Raw genomic sequence first — 19363 nt, forward strand, 5'->3', positions numbered from 1 at the left:
ATCTCTGAGGCTCATCTTGGTTTATTTAGGTCACATTGTGTGAGGCTTCTACCCGATTGGCTTGAGACTATTGAGCTCCTAATTAAGCTTATGAAGGCTATACGCTATATATTATAATAAAATGTTGACTGTTTATGCTGATGCGGGGAGCTTCATAGAAAAAACACCATGTGGCCTCTTGATGACCAAAATGTAAATGTAACATGCCTTGATAAGCGCAAACACGATTCTGTAGCGGAGTCAAGAAAACTTGTATGAAAGGCAATTTACTATGCATTACCCTAATCTGAAACTAATTTGACCAGAAGTCTCTCAGACATCTTTTCAGTGCTAAAATGAGTCTGGGTTCATGTGAAAAAGGCAATTAATTCAGACATGATAATCTCACACTGTGGATTCAACAGCCAGGGCGATTAGAAGGAATTAAAATATGTCAGTATTTATGTAGAGTACTAGAGATGGGAGTAGTAGAGATATGTTTCCCATAGAATTCCTACATATAGTCAAATGGACGTTCAACTTTGCCGTCTCTTACCAGGGAAGACGTAGAAGATAGTTGGGAGAGAAGGGACGTCCTTAATTCTAAGGGAGTACATTAAATGTACTCTAAAAGTAGAGGTCGGGACTTTTAAAAACAGTACATTGATTTGAACCGAGTCTACTTCAACATTGTAAGTACCCGGCATTGTTCTGCCAATGACACCCTGTATAAATCAAAGAGCCATTGAAATGAAAGCACTCTAGGAGATCTGTGAATCGCTCCCTAGCCTCACAGAGATACCGCCTTTAATGAAAAACATTTCATTTCCAAATGGGAATCCACAAACAAGGGGACTGGCCCTCTGGCTAAATGGGTTTATTCTCCTGTATTGTTAGACTGCTAAAATTTCATTTGCTTGGCTAGCATCCATTTAGAGGCCAGGGAAAGGCAACATTACTTATTTTCTAGTTACAGCAAGAGTCAAAGGCCCACTCCACATGCCTGTTATATGTTATATTACCTTCCTTGTATTGTATTCGGGATGATATCAGCCACATACTAATAGGTTTTTGGTGTCTTGGATCTCTCGGTTAACGGGGCCAGGGGAAATATTCAAGGCTATGGATGAGGTCAGTTAGTGGTTATTCATTAGGGAGAAACTGGGCTTCCATTTGCTGATCTTAACAGTAGTTGTAAATACGTTCTATTGTAAAAGCCTACCTACAGTCCTGCAAAACTGCATCTCTCTCTCTCTCTCTCTCTCTCTCTCTCTCTCGCTCTCTAGATTCAAATGACAATAGCCTGCCCACCTTTGAATAGCAGTGTTCTACTACTCCCCCATATAACTTGTGTTTAACGACACGTCTGACAACCAATGACAGCCACTAGTATACTTAACCTGGGCCAGAATGAAAGAGCTGAACTGATGAGGGGGGAAAAACTCCAGTCATGTCAGTGAGTAGATTGATGTCATTCTTACATAATGAAACACTGCCCCCTCTTGGTTTAACAGAGGAACAGGTTCTTCGTTTTCCTTCATTGAAGGTCAAACGAATGATGTCGTACGTGATGAAGATAGGGTATTTTTCTTTTGTATGCTAATCACAACAAGGGAAATGCCCTGAGACAGATTAGGTTGTTGTTGATCTTACACAATTAGCATCAACAGTAAGATCTCTGGTGATTGGCTGCTCAGTGCCGGTCATGGAAGCTCTACACTGGACTGGACAGAGAAAGGGAAAGGGGGGGTACCTACTAGTCAGTTGTACAACTGAATGCATTCAACTGAACTGTGTCTTCCGCATTTAACCCAACTCCTCTAAAGACCATAGGGACACCTTGCTTACATTTCTTTCCTTTCTGAAATAAAAACCACACACGTTGTAATTACTTGGAATTGTTGTAGGGGATTGAAGTCAGGTTGTTCTGTTTCCTTTGATCATTATTGTTTTGTTCAAATGCAGCAGCTTCATACGGAGATGCTTTATTTTCATACATGATTTTCTTATCTTTTATTTATTTTTGTACTTTTCTCCCCCTTTTTTCTCTCCCCAATTGGTAGTTACACAGTCTTGTCCCTGCAACATAAAAATAAAGTGTTGGTTCTATGTTTCAGGATCTGAAATAAAAGATCCCAGAAATAGATTATAAGCACAATTAAAGTATATCACATTGAGCCACACCAACCCTGCGCAATTGCTGTAACCACACACCTCCAGAACCCAATCGACCCATTCACAGCTTTAAATAACTCTACGTTTGCAGGCTTGCAACTCTCTTGTAATCCAATATCTACTGTCCGATATTTACTGACAGTGAGCTGTGAAAATATAACACTGTGCAGACATGCATGCAACATTCTGCATACAGTGGAATTCACTATTTGATGCAAGACTGATACCCCTTATAAGAAATGTGCTAAATGCCATCTTTTACAGTCTAAATGTAATTTTAATGGTACAATTCTTGAACAGAAAATGCTCTTAACAATAATGAATAACTTAAAATAAATAACTTAAACATACATTAACCTCTTCAATTAAAATAAATTAGCATTATCATCTATAGAATGATATGACAAACAAAATAATAAAATCCGTAGCAGATTTTTGAACTAAGTACACATACCAACTAGAAAATAAGCAGCTGTAAAAGTGGAAATGGAAAACAAAATGGAAATGAAAAGGCCTGATGGTGGCGCTAGAGGAAAGGTCAAGAGGTCACCAAATCAATAGGTTTCTTCCACTCGGGGTCTTGATTGTGCACAACATATTGTACGACAATTCAGCCATTACTTTGAGATATCTTGTTCTCAGTCTGTGGGCATCATGTGTGTAGTGATCCAATATCCATATCCATGCCATTAAACAATTATCACTGGCCCTTGCTTAACCAAGAGCCCAGTGCCGAGCCTTCTTGCTAGCAAAGTCACTGATCAAGTCTTTGAAGTCCAGCTTTCGAGCTAACTGACTTTCAATGGACAACATGGCAAGACTGCAAAGTCTGTCCTCAGTATTAGCTTACTGAAAGCTCTCTCACCACCAGCAACAGTCACAGGCAGTGTGCAAAACATACGTAAAGCAATGCACACTTCTCCAAAAATGCTTTGCAGCAGCATCTTACAAGTTGCATTCAGGAGACAAGGGGACAAGACAGGGGGGAAAGTGGCAGCATATACAGTGTTCAGGTTTCTTACTTCATGTTGAAACTCAGGTGTAAGACCTCTGGAATACCTCATGATCAGTGGTTGGCACACAGAAGGGACTTTATCCTCACTAATCTTCCCAACTTTCAGAACAGAAGAAAATTCTTCTACAATTTTTGCAGTGGTGTGGAACCTGGTGTCCAAGTCACTTATGATGTTGTCCATAGCAGTTCCGAAACGCTGTCGCTGCACTGTCCTGAGCTGTCTCCTCTTGAGAGATCTCATCATAGTATCTCTTCCTTTTCCTCTGGCGGCTGTGTTCCTTGGTAAATTGAGGTGCAACATCCATTTGCGTAGCAATCAGTGTTGCCTCAGACAGGAGAGACTCCCATCCATCTCTAAGGGACTGGGTAGCTGAGCCTGAAGCTGCATCTGTTGCGCCTGGCACTAGACAGGGGCAGGGACAACTGATTTAGTATGAATAGCTTGCTAAAAGTTTGCCTGCATTGATTAAATGCCGGCTAAAATAGGAGCAAAATGTAAACACTGAATTTTCTGTGAATATATTAAGAAACTAATGTTAGGGGAGCAAACGTAGCCTATTTCACTATGGACTAAGCTAACAGGTTCATTTCCACCACTCGCGGACTACACCCACCTACTTTAATGAAAAATTGGGTGACATACCGCCCTTTGTTTTCTCTCTCCTGTCTTTCTTTTTGTTTTTGGAAGCCAGATTTTTCTTTAGGAAGCTGAAGCATGATGCTCCACCGGCACTCCTCACTCACAATTCACTGCCAGCAAGTACCGCTCAAGTACCCCTTTTACATCCCTTTTAGTGAGCGTTTCTCCTTTGCCAAGATAATCCATCCATCTGACAGGTGTGGCATATATAAAAAAAAAGCTGATTAAACAGCATGATTGATAATTACAGTAAAAGTTGACTCTAAAACGTGCAGTTTTGTCACACGACACAATGCCACAGATGTCTCAAGTTTTGAGGGAGAATGTAATTGGCATTCTGACTGCAGGAATGTCCACCAGAGCTGTTGCCAGAGAAGTGAATGCTAATTTCTCTACCATAAGCGGTCTCCAACGTCGTTTTAGAGAATTTGGCAGTACGTCCAACCGGCCTCAAAACCGCAGACAGCGTGTATGCCGTCGTGTGGGCGAGCGGTTTGCTGATGTCAACAATGTGAACAGACTGCCCCATGGTGGCGGTGGGGTTATGGTATGGGCAGGCATAAACTATGGACAACGAACACAATTGCATTTTATCAATGGCAATTTGAATACACAGAGATACCGTGATGAAATCCGTGGTGTCTGTTACCAACAGATGCATATCTGTATTCCCAGTCATGTGAAATCCATAGATTAGGGCCTAATTTATTTACTTAAATTGACTGATTTCCTCATCCGAACTGTAACTCCGTAAAAATCAATTAAATTGTTGCATGTTGCGTTTATATATAATTTTGTGTATATTTTCACGAGGCACCAACTCGTGTATTCTAGACTGTGGGTTTTCCTTCGCAAAAGGCTACATACAGCACCTCAGGAACGTTATGATTGAATTGGATCCACAGTAATCTAGAGACCGAATCATGATCTAGGCCCGATCTAATTAATATATATTCCTTAATTAACAGCTGAGGGGTTGTCTGGGACCAAACTATGCCGTCATCCTTTTTGTGAGAATAAAAGGTGGAAGAATGGTGTATTCTGCATTTACACTTGACTCAATGAAAATGATACCATTATAACAGATTAAACCTTTTTCCCCCCAAAAAAGAAAGAGAATGATACCGTGACGAGGCTCTCACCGAGTGGGTCTGCCTGTCATACATTTGATCAAATCCGATCCGAGTTAGCTGGCAGAAACAATGAAATAAATAAAGGGTGGGTATGACTGAGGAAGGCAGACGTCTGCTCTAATGACAATGCAGTACTTTACAGGATCCTGTGAGGGTGGCTTAATCACTTGTAAGGCTTGATTGAGTGTATGTTAATAAACATTAGACTGCCAGTGATTAGTGGTTTATGTGCTCTACTCTCCCATCCCCAGGCTGAAGACGCAGTCCTGAAGATTGATGGAGGGCCATGCTATTCAAACAGCAGGCGTTGCTGAGACAGAAGCTCTTTGTGCTGGGCAGCCTTGCTATCGGGAGTCTCCTCTATCTAGTGGCCAGGGTTGGGAGCTTGGATAGGTATGTCGGTTGGTGTCCATAGTAGCTAACACATTTTGCTTTCGGTCCGAAAGCAAGGCCTGTTGAATGTTAAGTACAGAATGTATCTTTCTGTGTTTTCCCCTCCTCCAGGCTGCAGCCTATTTGCCCCATAGAGAGCAGACTGGGCCCTCTTCACCTGCCGGAGCAGATCCCTCTCCGGACCCTGCAGTATAAGCGTGGTCTGCTCCACGAGCTCCGCAAGGGCAATGCCACCAAAGAGCAGATCCGCCTGCACAACCTGGTGCAGCAGCTGCCCCGGGCCATCATTATCGGGGTGCGCAAGGGAGGGACGCGCGCCCTGCTGGAGATGCTCAACCTGCACCCGGCGGTGGTCAAGGCCTCGCAGGAGATCCACTTCTTTGACAACGACCAGAACTACGCCCGGGGCATCGACTGGTACCGGGAGAAGATGCCATTCTCCTTCCCCCATCAGATCACCATTGAGAAGAGCCCCGCCTACTTCATCACAGAGGAGGTCCCCGAACGCATCTTCAAGATGAACTCTTCCATCAAGCTGTTGATTATTGTGCGCGAGCCCACCACCAGAGCTGTGTCCGACTACACACAGGTGCTGGAGGGCAAGGAGCGCAAGAACAAGACCTACCACAAGTTTGAGAAGCTGGCCATTGACGGAAACACGTGTGAGGTGAACACAAAGTATAAGGCGGTACGGACCAGCATTTACACCAAGCACTTGGAGCGCTGGCTGAAGTACTTCCCCGTGGAACAATTCCACATTGTGGATGGGGACCGTCTGATCACGGACCCGTTGCCAGAGCTGCAGCTCGTCGAGCGCTTCCTCAACCTACCGTCCAGGATCAGCCACTATAATCTGTACTTCAATGCCACCAGGGGATTCTACTGCCTGCGATTTAACATTGTCTTCAACAAGTGCCTGGCAGGCAGCAAGGGGCGCATCCACCCTGAGGTGGACCCTTCGGTCGTGGCCAAACTGAGGAAGTTCTTCCACCCCTTCAATCAGAAGTTTTATCAGATCACTGGCAGAACATTCAACTGGCCCTGAGAAACGAAGGGAAGGTCTATATAAATGTGTTAACTAATGTTGTTCTGTTGACATTTTTAAGATGTCAACCTCAAAAATATTAAAGGATATTAAAAAGCACTTTGATTGAATTTAACACCTATGAGAATGACAATGTGACCAAATATGTAACAGAATCAATGTATGTTTGTTTGTAAATATGTAAGGGGGGGGGGGCGGAGGAAAAATGGTTTGTGAGTTACAAAACAATTCAGTTTATTGCGCCTGATCTTCATGTGTAATAGTTCACCTGTTTGACACTTTTCCCCATTTATAAACTCATAATTTTGCCATCCTCGCTCACAGTTTGACATTTATTGGGGTGAGTCTTGTCCTTGAGGCAGAACTGAACGATTTCCGCTAGATGGGCCAGTTGCAAAGTCAAAATTCACTATATGGTAAAAAGTATTTATTTAATATTTAGGATTAGCAGTGTGGTTAGGGTTAAGGTTAGATTTAAAATCTGATTTTATGGCTTTGTGGCTGTGCCAACTAGTGACCACTCTGCAGATCTGCCTCCAGAACAGGTTTCATGACAAAAAAAACACTGACCCCCGCTCATCTCTCAGCCAATATTGAATGAAGGGTATACTCTCAAATGTGAGATAGACATGAGATTATTTTAAGAACGGTGTGGCTTTTAAAAGGAGACTTGTCAGTCATCGACACACATATTTTACAGATTGAAACGCGTTCATAAACCTATTTGTGTGAAAATGTTTCATATTAAAACAACCTTGACGAAGACGTAAGCCAACATGTTCTTACCGTTCTGAATGTGATAGTCATGCATTTATTTCCCTCTCATTTAGATGTTGTTTCATATGTGCAATGAACATTGTTTTGTTTTATGTATTCCAGTATCATTCTTTAAACATTATTCCAGTATCATTCTTTAAACCTTTATTTGTTTCTATGTTGTTTTTAGATTTATTCATGTTCTCCACTACCATGAAGTGCTTGTATCTGTAATATAACTCAGAAATCTAGATTGTCAAGAGGGAATAGGAGCATAGCATTTCTCACCAAATTCTGACTCAGATAAAAAAAAGGTCTTGTATGTCAAGCATTTAAATGTTGCATAAGGGATTTGAGTGGTAACTTTGTCCCCCCCAGTATTGAAATTGTTTGTCATTGCCCTTGGCCAAAAGCCATTGTAAAAAGTTATTTGTTAGTTACTGTCAAACCATCTAATGCTTATTCTACTACAATTACCAGATTTGTTTTATGTGCAAATAGCCACTCTGTATCATAAGTGTATTGTTCTGTAACAAAAAAAAAGGATTTCATTAAAATAACATTTAAACATGTGTCATCTGAGTATTTTTTTTTCTGTTTTGTCTCGTAATTTATCTTGGGGTTTAAAGACACTTCCTGGATGCGTTCATTTTCAGTAAGTACTGAGTCTGTCATTTGAATTCAATCACAATTGGAGACATATTTCCTGGTACCTTCATTAATTGCCCACAGCTCAGCAAATACATATTTCCATGTATCTTATTATTAGAGGGTCAATGTAAAATAAAAGGTGGTATTCTCTGATCTGTTGCATTGCAGGAACAGCTGCTCAGTCACAGACTAGCTGCTGAGATGGTTGAATGGCAATTAATGAAGGTTCAATGTCTACTTTCCACGCTTCAGTGCTGACTTGTTTCGACTGCATTTGAGTCAGGCTGTGCTTAGAGTCTAAGTAAATAATGGCACCCGCTGTGCAGTTGAATGTGATGTGAATCTTATAGGAATGCAGTGGCAATAGACAATACCCTGTCTCTCACAAAAGTCTGAGCAGGTTGCTCATCCTCAGTGCAATAACGATGGTGCTTATAATTTGGAGAGACATCTAGTCCATGTAATAGTGCCACTTCTGCCGATCTTCAGCCTTTTTGGGGATGCTTTTCCATGACATGCCACGGTCCTTCATCTCCTCACCTCCTCCACGGTTCTTGAGCAGGTTTCATTTGGAGAGACAACTGTGATAAATGATTAGTGTCTTCTCAACGCCTCTGTAAGAAGAGAGACTAGAAAATAATCTGGATGGACAATGACAGTCGGGTGAGTTATATAATCATTTAGTGACTGGAGGAATGTGATGTGACAAATGCTAGCCTACTTTATCGACTTAATACACAGCGTAGACTAGCATCAACAAACATTGAATTAAGTGCGGGAACCAAAAAACATTCAAAGGCTCTATTTTCTATAATGTATTATCATTGCCAGATTGTTCAGTGTAAAGATGATCTGCATCACATGGTTTAGAGGCCCAAGAGTCTTATGAGTTTTATACACACCCACAAGGTCAGGCAATAAGGAAAACGTCTATATTATATACCTAGCTACATGGAGAGAAAGACTAGGGTTTTGCATGATGATTACCGATTAATCAACTAAATACAGAATGAGCAGCAACATAGTTTTCAATGAGGGGATTTGAGTAATGCCCCCGGTGAACCGGGTTAACGTTGGTTGCATTCGTTTTGGAAGCGACCTTCGCCTGGTGGCCCATTTTGGCCGACGACAAATTTAGGTCAAAACAGGTGATGTACAGTAGGTTAAACACGCAGATTAATAAGGATTCTGTGTTCTTGCATGCAAAAGTGTTTGCTTTTGATCAAATAGTTGTTCATTGCCTTCTCAAATGAAAACTAGTTAGAACATTCTAACATCTTTCATAGAAAAGAGAACGACGCATCATGCTGCTTTGTTGACAACATGATCGAGTGGTGCAGATTTCTGTTTGCTTTGACAAGGGCGCTCCTCCTTCACCGCTTTTTCCAGTTCATGTCATGGGTATTACAATTTGCCTGACAACATCACTTGCAGCATTTACGGACTCTGCAGAAGTCACGGCATTCATACTTCTTGCGCTTTGCGCAGAGCTGTTGTGGAGGAAGTTGTCAAGGAAGTGAGTTTGTGTTTATCAATAGTGGTGCGTAGTTACATTTATTGGGGCAACTGCAGAATACATTCAACCACACCTTTGTTTTATCACAAAACCGGATAGCAACCAATGCCCAGTGAAGTCCACAAAGCATATTTCATGTACAGTAACAGACAGTTAGTTATATGACCTACAGCATGGTCAAGCAAGTTAATGTTTCCGTCATTTGTGGACTACTAAACATCTATGGATTTAGAACCACAGAGTTACCACCAGTCGCAAAGAAAACAGACGCTGCCTCCATTATTCAAGCACAATTTCAAATTCAACATCATCAAATTTCCTCTGCTTAGTCTAATACAGTGACAACTAAAAGATACCAAAACAAGTTAGTCCACGCTAAATATGATGTGGATGTCCATGGTTTTGATTTCTGAGTGGGTGTGTGCGTTCAAGTAGAAAAACAGGTTGACTCACTCTACTTGTAGAGAAACTCCAATTTACCATCCTCCTCACTTTCATGTTTACGAAACGGCCTATCATTGTGCTATAAAGTACACGGCTTTCGTTTTTTGTTGTCCTTGGTTACCTGGCTAAAATGCCTGCTTGCAAGCCTAACTTCCATTCATGGGCAATATTAGCTAATTAATGCTAGCCTTCTACATCTAGCTACATATTGAACTTCCGTCCTCTCAGGCCAGGGGCACAACAATGTATTAATTAATGGATGGATCAGAATCGCAGTTATAATCATTGGCCAGTATGGAGAATTAAGTAAAACCAGAAGTCCATTATCCCTATCTCCATCCATTGCTAATTTAGGAACGGGACCATTTTAGGTAGCTTGCCACCGCTGGACAACAGCACGAGACGCAACAATTCACGTTTTTCTGTTAATGACATATACTCTCAATGGGATTTGATAGGAGTGACGCCAAATCCACGTTAGCTTCCCTTTACATTTTATTTTTTTGGTGCGCCAGTACCTTGCCTGCCTGCCCACCATTACATGATAGGAGATTGTTGAGAGACATTTTAAGCTCAATGGTAAATAGCTGTAGTTCACTGTAAATAGTGTATTTATTTAATGTAAATGTTATTTGCAGATACAGTATACTCAAGATGGACAAAATATACATAACTTCATGATTAAATGGAGAAAAATGTAGAAAAACAAGTTGTATTCATTGAGTGTGATAGCTAAGCATAACTGCAAACAACAATCATAAACTGAGCTCTGATAAACAACCAAATGTAATCCCATAGCACAATGACATTTGCTGTCCAACTTAATGACTTACATCACAATCAACAAATATTACTAGATACAGTAGATTCATATTAAATTAAACCCATCACTTATTGTTCAGCGTATAAACATACTATCCCAGTACTTTTCACATACAGTGAGTAAAGTTAAGCATCCACTTTTAGTGTGTCCTCTATTGGAATAGATAGAGAAAGACAAGAAAAGGAGAGAGGGAGAAGAGTGAGGCCCCACTGGACAGTGCATTACAGGTGACATTGAGATCAGAGTCAGTCCCACTGGAGGAGAAGGTGACAAAGCCTGGCATGTCAGTGCTGATCTGGCTGTTGATCCAGGTCTGGTACTGGGACACTCTGGTGTACACTCCTGGGAAATTTGCTTCGGCACAGCCTTTTCCAAAACTAACAACCCCAGACTGGATCCAGACCAGACCCTGTTTGCTCACAATTGGCCCCCCGGAGTCTCCCTGTAGACGGATACATTTTAGTAATTTAGCAGATGCTCATATCCAGAGTGACTTACAGAAGTGAGTGCATACTTTATTCATACTGGTCCCCTGTGGGAATTGAACCCACAACCCTGGCATTTCAAGTGCCATGATCTACCAACTGAGCCACCAGGTTAATCATCAGGGTCAGTGAACAATGAAATTATCTTTAGAAGTCTTCATGAGTTTGATTCATGATCATCTCTTTCTTACCATTGAATATTAGCTCTGCAAACTGCAGCTAAACTGCAGCTTTAGCTCCGCAACTATCTGGAATGAAACACAGCCATGCATCATCACCTGACAGGAATCTTTTCCTCCACTCAGTAGACCAGCACAGAACATGTTGTTTGTGATTGAACCCAATCCAGTATAGAGACAGTTACACTTCCTGTTCCCCACTACTGGCACAGTCACCTCCCGTAGGGTCCCGGGTGAGGGAAGGGGCACTGAGGAGGAGAGACCATGAAATCAACTTTTGCTGATATTCTGTTGTATACATTTCTGATCCTTTCTTTTCTGCTGCAACTGTATTGGAACAACATTTACTTGCAAAAAAGCGGATATATGTGCAGGTATATAAAGGGTATGTATGGCTTGTCAATGCAAAGTCAGCATCGGGACCATCAGATCTCACCATCACTATTGATATTGCCCCATCCGGTGACCCAGCTATTAGTGCCAGTGTAGTAGGTGCTGTCCACTGCTGCCAGGCAGACCGGCTGGATGTAGTCAGTGAAGGTGACAGGTGATGAGAGCTTCAGCAAACATATGTCATTGTCGCTGGTTGCACTGTTGTAGTTCGGGTTGCAGATGATCTGAGAGACCGTTTGGGATACCTCGTTGGAGTTGATGCTTTGCTGATTCTGCCGGCCCAGGTAGACAAGCAGGCCGGATGTGCTGGTGCTGAGAATGAAGAGAGTTGGGAATAACTATTATTAATGTGATTATTAGACTATTAGTGTCCTTGCTGATGCCATTTACACAATTCAGGGATGTATTTTAGAGAGACAATGTCACCTCACTGGAGTCATTACCACTCCTACAACTTATTTGACAACCATTAATACTGTGCTTCAAAACAAGTACAGTACAAACTATCAAGCACATACAGCGAACTGCCAAAATAAAGGAAACACTTGAATAAATGAGGGCTACAAAGTCAATTGAATGCAGGTGCTTCCACACAGGTTTGGTTCCTGAGACAATTAAGCAATTAACATCCCATCACCAGGGGCCGCATTAACGCAGGATTTTGTATTTTTCAAGCAGAAAATAAATATAAAAAGCAGATAAGATATCTTGCTGCAATTTGTAAACGAAGATAAAATGCTTCTTATTGTACATGAAAATAAGAATTTGTTCTTAACTGACTTGCCTAGTAAAATAAAGGTAAAATTCTGCTCGGCCTCAGTCAGGGTTTCCTCAAAATCATAAACGTAAAAGGTCTAACTTTGCGCTGCAGTTGCACTTCTCCACTCAGATGAAATGTCTTTGCTCTTGTCATTGGATCACCAGACAGCGCTCTGACTGATGTGTAGGCTACTTTTCTCTGGTACTTTCCTCTGGTCTAATTCTTCTGTAGTAGGGAGTAGGGCATAGACTTCTTCGGAGACGAAACTTCGGCTTGCCTCAAGAAAAATTAAATGGTGTGCTTGAACAGCTGATGCACATTATTTTGGCTACCATGGCTAGAAGTGGTTAGAAGTGACCTTGAAAGAGGAGTCTCAGAGGATCATAGGGGGTTAAAACATTTACATTACATTTACATTTAAGTCATTTAGCAGACGCTCTTATCCAGAGTGACTTACAAATTGGAGCATTCACCTTATGACATCCAGTGGAACAGCCACTTTACAATAGTGCATCTAAATCTTTTAAGGGGGGGGGGGGGGTGAGAAGGATTACTTTATCCTATCCTAGGTAAAACGTGTGTGTGTGTGTGTGTGTGTGTGTGTGTGTGTGTGTGTGTGTGTGTGTGTGTGTGTGTGTGTGTGTGTGTGTGTGTGTGTGTGTGTGTGGAATCTATGCCGGTAGAATGGTAGAATCTATGCCAGGGCACATTGAAGCCGTTCTGGTGGCTCGTGGTGTCTCAACACACTATTAAGATACCTTATCCTGTATTTTGGCAGTTACAAGTATATTTATCAAGTTACATTTATTTCATTGAAAAAATGACCAAAATACATTATACTTTGAATTAGTTCTCTGAATTAAGTGATTAATACATGATTAAAATAGATCATTCAGTACATAGACAAAGACAGCATATAGATATTACAATATCACCATGACATAATATATGGGTTGGGGGACGGGTAAGGTTATGTCTTTCTACCTGGGGAAGCAGTGAGCGGCAGTCAGCACCCACTCTTTGTTGATAAGGGAGCCTCCACAAAAATGGCGGTTGGAGCGGTGCAGACTGGCCTGCCATGGCCAGCTACCTGCAGCTGCAGCCTGACCCCCGACAATCTTTGTGTTGAGAGAAGCAATGCCACACACTGGAGAAGACAAACAGAGGAGAGACAGCTCATGATTGAACTCACAAGTCCCTCACAGTATAAAAAGAGCATTGAGGAAGATACACTAGCTGATTTGAAGCAATGCAGTTGCATGTAATAAAAGCAACTTACCATTTGCCTGTGAATGGCCACCTGGTGGAGAGAGAGTGGATTGATGTTATTAAAGGGGTTTACAGTTACCAGGTTATAGTGCTTTAAGCACTATTCAAGCGTGATAAAGTTCAAATAAAAGTATGATTTGAAAAATAAAATGTATTGAGTAAAAGTATTTATTGATTATCATAATTTGATAAGAGATGAACATTTTATGAATTTATTGTTGATGTGAAAACAAATCTAAATGTATAGATTCTAAAGTTGCTGGAAAAGTTTAAATACCTTGGGCTTAAAGAGACATGCTATCCGTTTAAGTAGCTGGAAATCTTACAGTTTGTGGCTCTATCAAAATATTTTCCACATTTTGTTACGTGACAGCTTTATTCTAAAATGTATTAAATAAAAACGTTTCCTTATCGATCAACGCCCAATACCCCATTAAAACAAAGCAAAAAAACAGGTTTCTGGACATTTTTGCAGATGTATTAAAAACAAAAAACATTTAAAAATTATTTGACATACAGTTGAAGACAGAGGTTCACATACACCTTAGCCAAATACATTTCAACTCAGTTTTTCACAATTCCTGACGTTTAGTCCTCGTAAAAAATCCCTGTCTTAGGTCAGTTAGGATCACCACTTACAAACAGTAGAGAAAAATATTTATTTTCAGCTTTTATTTCTTTCATCACATTCCCAGTGGGTCAGAAGTTTACATACACTCAATTGGTAGCATTGCTTTTAAATTGTTTAACTTGGGTCAAATGTTTCAGGTAGCCTTCCCACAATAAGTGTCACGGCTTTCTTCTGTTGAAGGAGAGGCAGACCAAAACGCAGCGTGGTTATTGTGAGACATCTTTAATGAAGATGATAAATGAACAATATACAAAACAAGAAATGTGGAAAAACCAAAAACAGCCCAATCTGCTGTAACAAACACAAATACAGGAACAATTACCCACCAACCCCAACACCAAACAGGCTACCTAAATATGGTTCCCAATCAGAGACAATGACTAACACCTGCTTCTGATTGAGAACCATATCAGGCCAAACACAGAAACAGACAAACTAGACACACAACATAGCCCAGTCAGATCACACCCTGACCAAACAAAACATAGAAACATACAAAGCAAACTATGGTCAGGGTGTGACAATAAGTTGTGTGAATTTTGGCCCATTCCAACTGACAGAGCTGGTGTAACTGAGTCAGGTTTTTTAGGCCTCCTTGCTCGCACACACTTTTTCAGTTCTGCCCACAAATTTTCTATAGGTTTGAGGTCAGGGCTTTGTGATGGCCGCTCTAATACCTTGACTTTGTTGTCCTTAAACCATTTTGCCACAACTTTGGAAGTATGCTTGGGTCATTGTCCATTTGCAAGATCCATTTGCGACCAAGCTTTAACTTCCTGACTGATGTCTTGAGATGTTGCTATAATATATCCACATAATTTTCCATCCTCATGATGCCATCTATTGTGTGAAGTGTACCAGTCCCTCCTGCAGTGAAGTGTACCAGTCCCTCCTGCAGCAAAGCACCCCCACAACATGATGCTGCCACCCCCATGCTCCACGGTTGGGTTGGTGTTCTTCAGCTTGCAAGCCTCCCCCTTTTTCCTCCAAACATAACGATGGTCTTTATGTCCAAACAGTTCTATTTTTGTTTCATCAGACCAGAGGACATTTCTCCAAAAAGTACAATCTTTGTCCCCATGTGCAGTTGCAAACTGTAGTCTGGATTTTTTATAGCCGTTTTGAAGCAGTGGCTTCTTCCTTGCTGAGCGGCCTTTCAGGTTATGTCGTTATAGGACTCGTTTTTACTGTGGATATAGATACTTTTGTACCTGTTTCGTCTAGCATCCTCACAGGGTCCTTTGGGATTGATTTGCACTTTTCGCACCAAAGTACGTTCATCTCTAGGATACTTCCTGAGCGGTATTGTCACGTCCTGACCTTAGTTCCTTTTTAATGTCTCTATTTTAGTTTGGTCAGGGCGTGAGTTGGGGTGGGCATTCTATGTGTTCTATGTTTTTGTATTTCTGTGTTTGGCCTGGTATGGTTCCCAATCAGAGGCAGCTGTTTATCGTTGTCTCTGATTGAGAACCATACTTAGGCAGCCTGTTTACCCACTATGATTTGTGGGTAGTTGTTTTCCGTTTAGTGTTTTTGTTGCACCTTACAGAACTGTTCGTTTGTCGTTTTTGTTCAGTATTCATCTTTATTAAAATTATTATGAATGCGTACCATGCTGCACTTTGGTCCTCTTCTCCTTCTCCCAACGACAATCATTACAGGTATGACGGCTACGTGGTCCCATGGTGTTTATACTTGCGTACTATTGTTTGTACAGATGAACATGGTACCTTCGTGTGTTTGGAAATTGCTCCCAAGGATGAACCAGATTTGTGGAGGTTACAATTTGTTTTCTGAGGTCTTGGCTGATTCTTTTGATTTTCCCATGATGTCAAGCAAAGAGGCACTGAGTTTGAATGTAGGCCTTGAAGTACATCCACAGGTACACCTCCAATTGACCCAAATGATGTCAATTAGCCTATCAGAAGCTTCTAAAGCCATGACAAGTTTGAATGACTCCAACATAAGTGTATGTAAACTTCAGACTTCAACTGTAAGTATTCAGACCCTTTGCTATGATCCTTGAAATTGAGCTCGGGAGCATCCTGTTTCCATTTGTCATCCTTGAGATGTTTTTATAACTTGATTGAAGTCCACGTGTGGTAAATTCAAATGATTGGACATTTTTTTTCATACAATTGCAAAAATGTCTGTAAACCTGTTTTCGCTTTGTCATTTGTCATTATAGGGTATTGTGTGCAGTATGTTCGAGGGGGAAAAACGTGTGTAGTATGTTCGAGACTGTAACGTAACAAAATGGGGAATAATTCAACGGGTCTGAATACTTTCCGAAGACTGTTTGCTTACACTGTATATATATGTCACAGAAACAATCCACTGGTCAAGAATATACTTGGCTCACTAGGTGAAACTTGTGGTAACTCAATGCTGGTAGGGTTTTTGTCATATCAACCCTTTGTTTATAGACCATTTTGTGCCGCTCAGTGGATGTCCTAAGGGCTAAAAGACGATAGACAAGCAAACTGGCATTTCCAGTTATAACAATGGGGCACCCATTATTATGTTCTTAGTCTCATTCTCTTTCTCAAGACAAAGGAGATGATTGTGGACTTACAGGAAAAGTAGGGCCGAGCACGCGGGGTTGTAGTGGAGCAGGTTTACAGCCTCAAGTCTCTTGGCGTCCACATCACCAACTAAAATAGTCCAAGCAGAGGGCACGACAAAACCTATACCCCATCAGGAGACTGACAAGACCCTTTTGATTTTTACAGCTGCACCATCGAGAGCATCCTGACGGGTTGCATCACTGCCTGGTATGGCAACTACACGGCCTCCGACCACAAGGCACTACAGGTAGTGCGTGCGGCCCAGTACATCCCCGGGGCCAAGCTTCCTGCCATCCAGGACCTCTATACCAGGCGGTGACAGAGGATGGCCCTAAAAAATAGTAAAAGACTCCAGCCTCCCTAGTCATAGACTGTTCTCTCTGCTACCGCACGGCAAGCGGTGCCGGAGCGCCAAGTCTAGGTCCAAGAGGCTTCTAAACAGCTTCCACCTCCAAGCTATGAGACTCCTGAACAGCTAATCAAATGGATAACCAGACTATTTGCATTGCCCTCTCCCCCACGCTGCTGCTATACTATATATATATTATCTACGCATAGCCACTTTAATAACTCTACCTACATGTACATAATTACCTCAATTACCTCGACACCGGAGCCCCCCACACATTGACACATTGACTCTGTACCGGCACCACCTGTATATATCCCCGCTATTGTTATAGTCCTGTACTGCTTGTTAATTATTTATTCTTATCTCTTATCTTTTTAGGGATTTTCTTAAAACTGCTGGTTGGTTAAGGGCTTGTAAGTAAGCATTTCACTGTAAGGTCTACCTACATCTGTTGTATTCGGCGCATGTGACAAGGCCGTCATTGTAAATAAGAATTTATTCTTAACTGACTTGCCTAGTTAAACAATGGTTAAATGAAAAAATATATATACATTGTTGACTTTTGATAATAAGAAGTAGATATAACGGCAGTTTGAGTGAGAATCTTTGATTTAGTCAGTGTGGAAAGCACTTTGTTTTTGTTAAACAGTAATATCACTTGGGACAGTGCTGTGGAGAATGTTTTGGCTATCATATTAATTATCGATTAAAGTGGTGTCATGTGCAAGACTTGCATTAGACTGAAAGATTCAGTATAAGAATGACTACATCATTTCAAAAGACATGTATAATTTCAATTACTTTTCATAGATAAGTTCAACTTCCTAAATACTCAACTTTTTTTGGGGGGGGGTTCTCAAAATGAGGCAGTAATCATTACAAAAGCAAATATACACACAGTCCAAAATAGATTATATTCCTGTAATGTACTGTAAAAGCAGTGATATCAAACATATTCACAGTTTTAATGCAGTCTAAACGTTCCTTTATTCATTTGGGAAAGAACCCAATCTCTGTCTATAGGAATCGAGTCAAAACAGTGAAAAGTACAGTACTTCATAATAAAGTGTGAACTTGTTGAGTTTTCTCTAAATGTATTAAAGTAACTCAAAGTGGACTGCTAGTCTATAATAATAATAATAATAATTCTCTATTACCTTTTCCCATGCAGGTCAATGAAAATACAACAGCACACAAGACCCACCCCGACTCCATCCTATTAGCTGCTACGGCTTTGTGTGTGTCCTGTATTTAAAATACCATTGGTTGGAGGAGGAGGTATGTACCACAGGAGGTTGGTGGCACCTTAAATGAGGAGGATGGGCTTGTGGTAATGGCTCACCACCCATTCCATTAGCGCCATTTCTGACATTATGAGCCGTCCTACCCTCAGCAGCCTCCTGTGGTATGTACATAGGTAGGTAATAGCTTGAATTGTTGAGTCAGAGTGTGACACATGCCTCATGACACATGTCATTGGCCCTCTCTCTCTCTCTCTCTCTCTCTCTCGCGCACGCTTTCTCTCTCGCTCTTTCTTTCTCTCTCTCTTTCTTTCTCGCTCTCTCTCTCTCTCTCTCTCTCTCTCTCTCTGCATGCTGGGAGTGATTGGTGCATGCTGAGAATTGTTTGAGTGAAGGAGTGAGTGTGTTGTGGAGAGTTAGATACTCACAACTTTCTTTCGGTTTGCTATTTCTTGGTGGCATTTTTTCTTCTGTGCATGATTACGGTTATTATTTTTGTTGTGGTAGAATTAAGTATTTTGTTTTTCGTATCAAAATTACCCTGATTTTGGCGGGGATGGCAGCCCGGCTGGGGATGCCATCCCTGTCTACTGTCACGGTTTCTGGTCGCTGTAGGAGAGAAGGTAGGCTATGAGAATGTTGCTTATGCATCCCAGATGAATAAAGCGGTGGTGGTATTTCTTAAAGAAGAGTGTCTGGTAGATCGTATGGTTGAGCATGGTGTACTTCTTAAAGAAGAGTGTCTGGTAGATCGTATGGTTGAGCATGGTGTACTTCTTAAAGAAGAGTGTCTGGTAGATCGTATGGTTGAGCATGGCGTACTTCTTAAAGGAATGTTCATTCAAGTTACGCCGCTTTTTTCTCCATCAACAAGGGTAATGATTTCAAATGTACCACCGTTTATTCCAAATGAGCT

The 19363-nt window shown here is 41.3% G+C and overlaps 2 protein-coding genes across 3 annotated transcripts in view; one reads left to right on the forward strand and one right to left on the reverse strand.

Moving 5' to 3' along the window:
• LOC118386802 (heparan sulfate glucosamine 3-O-sulfotransferase 5) overlaps positions 1 to 7711 on the forward strand; it is a 68106-nt gene extending 60395 nt beyond the window's left edge. For both annotated transcript variants that reach the window (XM_035774649.2, XM_035774648.2), the window contains 2 exons: positions 5194 to 5335; positions 5447 to 7711. In XM_035774649.2, the coding sequence (XP_035630542.1) occupies positions 5229 to 5335; positions 5447 to 6380 (1041 nt within the window). In that variant the 5' untranslated portion in view covers positions 5194 to 5228 and the 3' untranslated portion in view covers positions 6381 to 7711. The remainder of the gene's footprint in view (positions 1 to 5193; positions 5336 to 5446) is intronic.
• Positions 7712 to 10335: 2624 nt separating this feature from the next.
• The window catches only part of LOC118386594 (transmembrane protease serine 9-like), a 30374-nt gene continuing 21346 nt past the window's right edge, over positions 10336 to 19363 (reverse strand). The window contains exons 8-13 of the mRNA XM_052524725.1: positions 18364 to 18455; positions 13667 to 13687; positions 13372 to 13534; positions 11671 to 11939; positions 11334 to 11482; positions 10336 to 11012 (exon numbers count right to left, since the gene is read on the reverse strand). Of these exons, the coding sequence (XP_052380685.1) occupies positions 10722 to 11012; positions 11334 to 11482; positions 11671 to 11939; positions 13372 to 13534; positions 13667 to 13687; positions 18364 to 18455 (985 nt within the window). The 3' untranslated portion in view covers positions 10336 to 10721. The remainder of the gene's footprint in view (positions 11013 to 11333; positions 11483 to 11670; positions 11940 to 13371; positions 13535 to 13666; positions 13688 to 18363; positions 18456 to 19363) is intronic.

The sequence above is a fragment of the Oncorhynchus keta genome, chromosome 8 (genome assembly GCF_023373465.1).
Source record: "Oncorhynchus keta strain PuntledgeMale-10-30-2019 chromosome 8, Oket_V2, whole genome shotgun sequence".
In the NCBI taxonomy this organism is placed as follows: Eukaryota; Metazoa; Chordata; class Actinopteri; order Salmoniformes; family Salmonidae; genus Oncorhynchus; species Oncorhynchus keta.